This window comes from Chiloscyllium plagiosum, chromosome 41 (assembly GCF_004010195.1).
Source record: "Chiloscyllium plagiosum isolate BGI_BamShark_2017 chromosome 41, ASM401019v2, whole genome shotgun sequence".
In the NCBI taxonomy this organism is placed as follows: Eukaryota; Metazoa; Chordata; class Chondrichthyes; order Orectolobiformes; family Hemiscylliidae; genus Chiloscyllium; species Chiloscyllium plagiosum.
Genome location: NC_057750.1, coordinates 6657424 through 6666130, shown reverse-complemented (window position 1 = coordinate 6666130; position 8707 = coordinate 6657424). Strand labels below are relative to the sequence as shown.

General features: G+C 50.2%; 1 protein-coding gene across 1 annotated transcript in view; it reads right to left on the bottom strand.

Annotated features, from left to right (window-relative positions):
• The window catches only part of LOC122542694, a 19570-nt gene that overhangs the window by 2408 nt on the left and 8455 nt on the right, over positions 1-8707 (bottom strand). The window contains exon 3 of the mRNA XM_043680673.1: positions 240-681. Within this exon, the coding sequence (XP_043536608.1) occupies positions 240-681 (442 nt within the window). The remainder of the gene's footprint in view (positions 1-239; positions 682-8707) is intronic.

Sequence of the window (8707 nt, the reverse complement as noted above, 5' to 3'; positions counted from 1 at the left end):
CCCTAACCTGCACATCTCTGGGCACTATGGGTAATTTCCCACAGCTAATCCACCCTAACCTGCACATCTCTGGGCACTATGGGTAATCTCCCATGGCCAATCCACCCTAACCTGCACATCTTTGGACTGTGGGAGGAAACCTGAGCACCCGGAGCAAACCCACGCAGACACGGGGAGAATATGCAAACTCCACACAGAGAGTCACCCGAGGGTGGGATTGAACCTGGGTTCCTGGCGCCGTGAGGGAGCAGTGCTAACCTCTGAGCCACCGTGCCACCCTATTCTGATTGAAACGGAACATTCCCAGTTTGGTGATTCTGGTGACGTCACCATGGAGTGATGCCCCATGAATGTTTGCGTTGGCGCCCACCCAACACCGGACTGGTAAAAGACGGCAAAGAGAGAGAGGTGCAACCTCCGCAGTTGGAAATGGCAGAGATCCTCACCGGCTGGTGCAGCTTCACTGGGCCCTGGCTGGATTTCTCCGGGAGCGTCTGGCTCGGCGCTGGCTTCAAAGACATCCTCCGCGTCAGCACGGGGGCTGGGCTCCTCAGGAGGAGGCCAACGTAACTCGCCACTCTCCACCTCGCCCGCGTCAGTCAGCTCCACTGTAATCGAGGGCAGGCGACCTTTGATCCTCCGATAACACTCGTCGGCACTTTCCAAGGGATCCGGAAATATCTGTCACGGGGACGGGGGAAGCAGGAAACAGGAGAGAGCATTAGGCAAAGAGGAGGCCTCTCACTATAACTGATAGCCACCAACGTGCAACTGGAACTGGAACCAGCAAGCAGGAGCCGGGTGGTTGACTAATGGGATGATGCTGCTCAAACGGAGACCATTCGGCCCATCGAATCTGCGAAGGTTCTCTGAAAGGGCAATGCAGCAGTGGCTCGGTCATGCAGAGCTTGAAGTTTTGCAAGATAGAAATAAGTATCACCTTACATGCATCTGGACCCAAAGCAAGAGTGCCAAATTTCCAATAATGGCCACAATTTATATAAGAGTGCTGACTCGTGGGCAAGGGAGTGAGGTGTTGCCAAGATGATAGGTTTTGGACAGCACTTGTTGAATAATCTTGACTATTAGCCAGACAGCAGCCAGGATAGGATAATCAGTCAAAGTTGTGATATAGCTCATTTACATTTAAAGTCATAGAGATGTACAGCACAGAAACAGACCCTTCAGTCCAACTCATCCATGCTAACCCAATACCCTAAATTAATCTAGTCCAGTATTTGGCCCATATCCCTCCAAACCCTCCCTATTCATATACCCATCCAGATGCCTTTTAAATGCTGTAATTGTACCAGCCTCCACCACTTCCTCTGGCAGCTCATTCCATACACGCACCACCCTCTGTGTGAAAAGGATGCCCCTTTAAATCATAGGATTATCATCATAGAATCCCTACAGTGTGGAAACAGGCCCTTCAGCCCAACAAGTCCACACCAACCCTCCAAAGATTAACCCACCCAGACCCATTCCCCTTCCCTATTACTTTACATGCACCTAACCGACACATCCCTGGACACTCTGGACAATTTGGCCTGGCCAATCCACACTGACCTGCACATCTTTGGACTGTGGGAGGAAACCGGAGCACCCACACAGACACGGGGAGAATGTGCAAACTCCACACAGACAGCTACCTGAGGCTGGTGCTGTAAGGCAGCAGTGCTAACCACTGAGCTACTGTATATCTCTCCCCTCTCACCCTAAACCTATACCCTCTAGCTCTGAACTCCCCCACCCCAGGAAAAAGGCCTTGTCTATTTATCCTATCCATGCCCCTCATAATTTTGTAAATCACTATAAGGTCACGTCTCAGCCTCCAACACTCCAGGGAAAACAGCCCCAGACTGTTCAGCCTCTTCCTATAGCTCAAATCCTCCAAACAGCCCCAGCCTGTTCAGCCTCTCCCTGTAGCTCAGATCCTCCAACCCTGGCAACATCCTTGTAAATCTGCTCTGAACCCTTTCAAGTTTCACAAACATGATCAAGGTCCAGAATCAGTGCACATTCACATGGAGAGAGCCATTCCCTACAAATACAAGGAATGTCCTTTCATTCAAATTACGTAGGGGTTTGTGGTAGTTCTGAATTCTCACTTGGGGACTATCTCATGTTGACGGCCTCTCATTACGCTTTTGGTCAAGTAGGGGAAACCTTCTCTCTCAGCACATTGTGTCGAAACCTTCCAACATTGTCTTAAAGATCCACACAATCATTTATTCACAAGGTGAGAGACACATGTCAATACTTCCATGGGAAAGGGACATCACTGGGGGGGGGCAAGGCTGGTATTTGTTAGCCAACCCTGAATTGCCCCCTGGACTGCGTGTCTCACTCATGTATTTCGGAGAGTAATTACCCACATCGCTGTCGGTCCAGAGTCACGTGTAAGCTAGACTGGGTAAGGACGGCAGATGCTGTCATGAAAAGACTTCTGCTCCAGATTTTAATCATCGAATCCACTTCCACCAGTGGTTTGGGGGGGGAGTTTGAACTCACTCCCCCAGACATGAGCCAAGATCACGTCAGTACCAGCCCAGTGACTTCACCATCACACTACCATCGCCATGACAACAGCTCCGATTTCTGACGGTGTAGGGCTGCCTCGGTGATATTGTTGTCTGAAAGTATCTCTCTCACTTCCCCCCCCCACTTTCTCTCTCTCCTCGTCTCTCTCTCCTTCCCTCTCTCTTGTGACCCCATGTCCCTTTTCTCTCTCACTTCTGTTACTCTGTCTCTCTGTCTCTGCCTCTCTCTCTCTCTATCTCTCTCTGCCCCACTCTCTCTTTCTGTCCCTCTTTCTCTGTCTCTCTGTTCCCTTCTCTCTCTGTTCCTCTGTCTTTCTGTCCCTCTCTCTCTCTCTCTCCCTCTCCCTCTCTCCCTGGATTGGCAGAATACACAATTTACAGAGTCATAGAGAGTCACACAGCACAGAAACACGCAGCACCTAGTCCAGGCCAAACTGTAATCCCAAAGTAAACTCGCCCCAACTGTCTGCTCCAACCTTTCCTATTCATGCCTGCGTCCAAACATCTCTCAAACATTGTAACTGTCCCCACGTCCACCACTTCCTCATTCCACACATGAAATCACACTCTGTGTAAAAAAATTCCCCCTCATGTCTCTGCTCTCACCTTAAAAATGTCCCCCCTAGTCTTGAAACCCCCCACCAGGGGGAAGAGACCATTAACCCTATCTTAGATTAGATTACTTACAGTGTGGAAACAGGCCCTTCGGCCCAACAAGTCCACACCGACCCGCCGAAGCGCAACCCACCCAGACCCATTCCCCTACATTTACCCCTTCACCTAACACTACGGGCAATTCAGCATGGCCAATTCACTTAACCTGCACATCTTTGGACTGTGGGAGGAGACCGGAGCATCCGGAGAAAACCCACGCAGACACGGGGAGAGTGTGCAAACTCCACACAGTCAGTCGCCTGAGGCGGGAATTGAACCTGGGTCTCTGGTGCTGTGAGGCAGCAGTGCTAACCACTGTGCCACGGTGCTGCCCATCTAAACCCCTCATGGTCTTATAAATTTCTGCAAGACACCCCTCCTACGCTCCAATGAAAAAAAGTCCCAGCCTTCTCCTTACCCAGCAACTTCCTGGTAAACCTCTCCAGCTTAATAATATCCTTCCTATAACAGGGTGACCAGAACTGGACGCAGTATTCAGAAGAGGCCTCACCAATGTCCTGTACAACCTCATCTTGACGTCCCAACTCTAATACTCAAAAAGTCTGAGCAATGAGGGCAAGCGTGCTAAACGCCTTCTTAACCACCCTGCCCACATGTGATGCAAACTTCAAAGGATTCTGTACCTGAGCCATTAGGTCCCTCTGTTTGACAACACTACCCAAGGCCTCACCATTATCTGTATAAGTCCCACCCCCTGAGTGCTGTATCAATGTGCAAAATCTTGCATTTATCCAAATTGAACTCCATCTGCTATTTTGTGATGAACTCTGTGTTCGAAAGCTGACCTGTGTTGGGCTTGTGTGAGGTGGTTCATTGATGGACAGAGGCGATGATTGGGAGTTTGTTGGGGGGAGCTGGGACCATGTCTGTGTTTGTCACCCTCTGTGCTCAGTCCACCTTCTATTGACCCCATTGTCTGCTGTGCCCTGCTACGATGCCAATCACTACTAACCTCCTACGGCCTTGCCCGGCCCCCAAATTGGCTGAGAGCGAGAGAGCGCGAAGCCATGAGGGGGTCTTAATGAGAAGACGGGCTTGTCGTAAACAAGGTGGTGTTTGTTGCATGACAACACCCAGCTACAAGTGACATCAGTCAGTTCGACGTTGTTAAAGCACAACTGTTGAGAGACCTCCTGACCCCAGCTATGGCCTCATCATGTCATCGGATTGGGCGGAGCTCTGGCATTAACCCCATCAGAGCCGTTACATCGGAGTCGGAGTAGGCCATTCGGCCCCTCCAGCCAGGATCATGGCTGGTCATCCAACTCCATCCCCTGTTCCCAGTTTCTCTCCCATTCCCTTTGATCCCTTGAGCCCTGAGAATTGTATCTAACTCCTTGAAAACATTGAATGCTTTGGCCTCAACTGCTTTCTGTGGCAGAGAATTCCTCAGGCTCGCCCCCCCCCCCCCCCACCCCCCACTCTCTGGGTGGAGATATCTCTCCCCATCTCAGTACAAATTTCCCTTTTATTGTCCACAGGATGTGGGTGTCGCTGACTGGATCGGCATTTATTGCCCGTCCATAATTGTCCACAGAGTCAACCACAGAGCCGCCCTTTTCGAAAGGGCATTTGGAGCAGCACGGTGGCTCAGTGGTTAGCACTGCTGCCTCACGGCGCCAGGGACCCAGGTTCGATCCCACCTTCAGGCAACTGTCTGGGTGGAGTTTGCACACTCTTCCCCCCGTGTCTGCGTGGGTTTCCTCCCACAGTCCGAAGACGTATAGTTTAGGGTGGACTGGCCGTGCTAAGTTGCTCCGTAGTGTCTAGGGATGTGTCGGCTGGGTGCGTGAGCCATGGGAAACAGGGGGGTTGTGGGATGCGCTTCAGAGGGTCGGCTGAGGGCTCGATGGGTCCAACAACCTGCTTCCATACTGGCAGGATGAGTGACATTAGTGGGTTTTGACAACTATTGGTAAGGGTATCAAATAGTCCCCGTTGAATTTGAGTGTGGTGCTGGAAAAGTACAGCCGGTCAGGCAACATCTGAGGAGCAGGAGAATCGTCGATTTTCATTCCTGCTCCTCGGATGCTGCCTGTGCTTTTCCAGCACCACACTCTCAATTCTGATCTCCTGCATCTGCAGTCCTCACTCTCTCCTAGTCCCTGTTGAATTCTTAATTTTTATCGAATTCAAATTCCACCATCAATCTGTGGTGGGATTCGAGCCCAGATTGTTATCTGGGGTCTCTGGAGCAATAGGAGAAAGTGAGGACTGCAGATGCTGGAGATCAGAGCTGGAAATGTGTTGCTGGAAAAGCGCAGCAGGTCAGGCAGCATCTAAGGAGCAGGAGAATCGACGTTTCGGGCATGAGCCCTTCTTCAGGAATGAGGAGGTCCTTGGTGGAGTGGGAGGGGGAGTTGAAGTGTTGAGCCACAGGGTGGTTGGGTTGGTCGGTCCAGGTGTCCCAGAGGTGTTCTCTGGAGTAATAGTCTAGCGACAATACCACAGGCCATGGGCCATGATCTACTCCATATTCCCAGGCCGTGAGCCTTATATGACCTTATCCAACAACCCTCACTTCCGTTAATGGCTGTATAACAACCATCCCAAGGTACTCCCTTTAAATAATACCCCCAGTTACAGAGCAGCTGATGCAGTCTGTGTAACCAGAGACCTTTTGTGCCATTTCCTTGGCCCAGATTTAGCCTCGATATTTTCTCTGCACTTTGTCACTGCTGCCCAGGGAGTTATTTTAATCCCATTATAAATAGCTGCGTGCCTGTGTTAGCTATCGCCAGCAATCAGTCTCTGGCCTGTGATTAATGTCACAGATGAACAGCGATTGCAACAAACTAAATCCCTCGAAGCACTTGTCAGTGTCACTGCAATGCCTCCTGCATTGATCTAGCGCCAATCAGTTGGAAAGGACGACCCAAGAGGCTGACCCTACACTGCTGGGAGACTGAGCTTGTACTGAGGGGAGTGCGCCCCGGTCGTGAGGTGGGGGCCGGTTTTGAGGTGGGGAAGAGGGCGAGGGAGTTCCAGAATTTGAAGGTAAAGGTGGGGGTGGTGGCGCCAAGAATGAAGAAATGATGCCAGGGCCAGAGGAGGGCCATAATTTGGCCTTTGGAGAGTTCAGTGGCTAGAGGAGGTCGCAGAGATGGACAGGTTTTGTAGATAAACACAATCTGCAGATGGTCCCCATATGAAATGTTTTGGGTAGATTTACTGCCACCAATGTCTGGTTGGTTGAGTTGAAGTTGCTAAATTCAATTTTTTTTTCTTAAATTCCCTCATGGGTTCGCTGGCTGGGTCACGCACTAACTGCCCAGAGAGTAGTTAAGTGTTAACCCCATTGCTGTGGGTCTGGAGTCACGTGTAGGCCCAGACCAGGTAAGGATGGCAGATTCCTTCCCTGAAGGACATTAGTGACCCAGATGGGGCTTTTCTCAACAATGCAACGATGTGTAGGTTAGGGTGGATTGGCCGTGTTGAATTGTCCATAGTGTTCAGGGATGTGTAGGTTAGGGTAGATTGACTGTGTTGAATTGCCCCATAGTGCCCAGGGATCTGTAGGTTAGGGTGGATTGGCCATGTTGAATTGTCCCATAGTGTTCAGGGATGTGTAGGTTAGGGTAGATTGACCGTGTTGAATTGTCCCATAGTGTTTAGGGATGTGCAGGTTAGGGTGGATTGGCCATGCTAAATTGTCCCATAGTACCCAGGGATGTGCAGGTTAGGGTGGATTGGCCGTGCTAAATTGTCCAATAGTGTCCAGGGATGTGCAGGTTAGGGTGGATTGGCCGTGCTAAATTGTCCAATAGTGTCCAGGGATATGCATGTTAGGGTGGATTGGCCGTGCTAAATTGTCCCATAGTGTCCAGGCATGTGCAGGTTAGGGTGGATTGGCCGTGTTGAATTACCCCATAGTGCCCAGGGATGCGCAGGTTAGGTGCATTAGTCGGGCTAAATATGGGGTAGGGGGAACATGTCACTCTTCAGAGGGTCGGTGTGACTTGTTGGGCCGAACGGCCTGTTTCAACACTGTAGGGATTCTATGAACTGGCAATGGATTCATAATCCCCATTAAATCCTTAATTCCATATTTTTATTGGATTGTAATTTCACCAGCCAGGATTTAAACCAGGGTCCCAGAGTCTCTGGATGAACAATCTAGTGGCAGTACCACTAGGCCGTCACCTCTCCCAGGGTTACCCCCACAAAACCTGCGGTAGAAGATAGATCCGGACTTTGTTGACATCAAAGGCACATGAACACCTCTTCTGAGACGTCAGATTAAGTTCACTTTATGATTTAGATACTTGCAGCTAACTGTCAGAAAGATCGCCCTCTCTAAAGGCATGATGGGTCTAACTACAGACTGCAGCGGTTCCAGAAGGCACCTGCTCAAGGGGTAATTAGGGATGGGCAATAAATCCTGGCCAGCCAGTGAGCCCCATACCCCACTATATGTGAAAAACGTCACTGTTGCACTGTATATCCTGCCGAACGTAGAGAGGGCCGGTTAGCTCAGTTGGCTGGATGGGTGGCTGGTTCCCAATATGGACCCGACACCCACAGCGTGGTTCAATTCCTGCAGTGGCTGAGGTTACAATGACGGTCTCGTCTTCTCAATCTCCCCCTCACCTGAGGAGTGGTGAGCATCAGGTTAAACAACAGCCCCATCCCCAATGGGAGAGTGAGCCTCTGGGATTGTGGTCCTGTTACTGATGACCTTATGGTGCAGTTGTGAGCCGCCCTTTATAATCTGGAGAGTAAAGCTTACCTTTATCCTCTCAGGTACGAATTATCTTATATATGATAATGAAACATAGAATAAAACTTTTAAAATTGACCTTACACCTGGGAAAAGACATTGGCTATTCACACTCAAGGTCTTTTTTGAGCTATAGTTCAGCACAAAATAGCTACAGAGAGAGGCTGGGGCTGTTTTCCCTGAAGCGTTAGAGGCTGAGGGGTGACCTTATAGAGGTTTACAAAATTATGAGGGCCATGGATAGGGTAAATAGACAAAGTCTTTTCCCTGGGGTGGGGGAGTCCAGAACTAGAGGGCATAGGTTTAGGGTGAGAGGGGAAAGATATAAAATGGACCAAATGGGCAACTTTTTCACACAGAGGATGGTGTGTGTATGGAACGAGCTGCCAGAGGAAGTGGCGGAGGCTGGTACAATTACAACATTTCAAAGGCATTAGGATGGGTATGTGAATAGGAAGGGTTTGGAGGGATATGGGCTGGGTGCTGGCAGGTGGGACTAGATTGGGTTGGGATATCGGGTCAACATGGACAAGTTAGACCGAAGGGTCTGTTCCTGTGCTGTATATCTCTATGACTTGAAGTCTGGTTTGACCAATGTATGTTGGCAAGCCCAATAGGTAATTGGGGAATGGGGGCAGGTCCTTCCTGAGTTGAAAGGATTACCTGATGAGGAAAGGGTGAGGAGGTTGGGATGTCACTCATTTGGAGTTTGGAAGCACGGGAGGTGATCATACTGAAGCATACAGAATCCTGAGGGGGTTTGATGGGG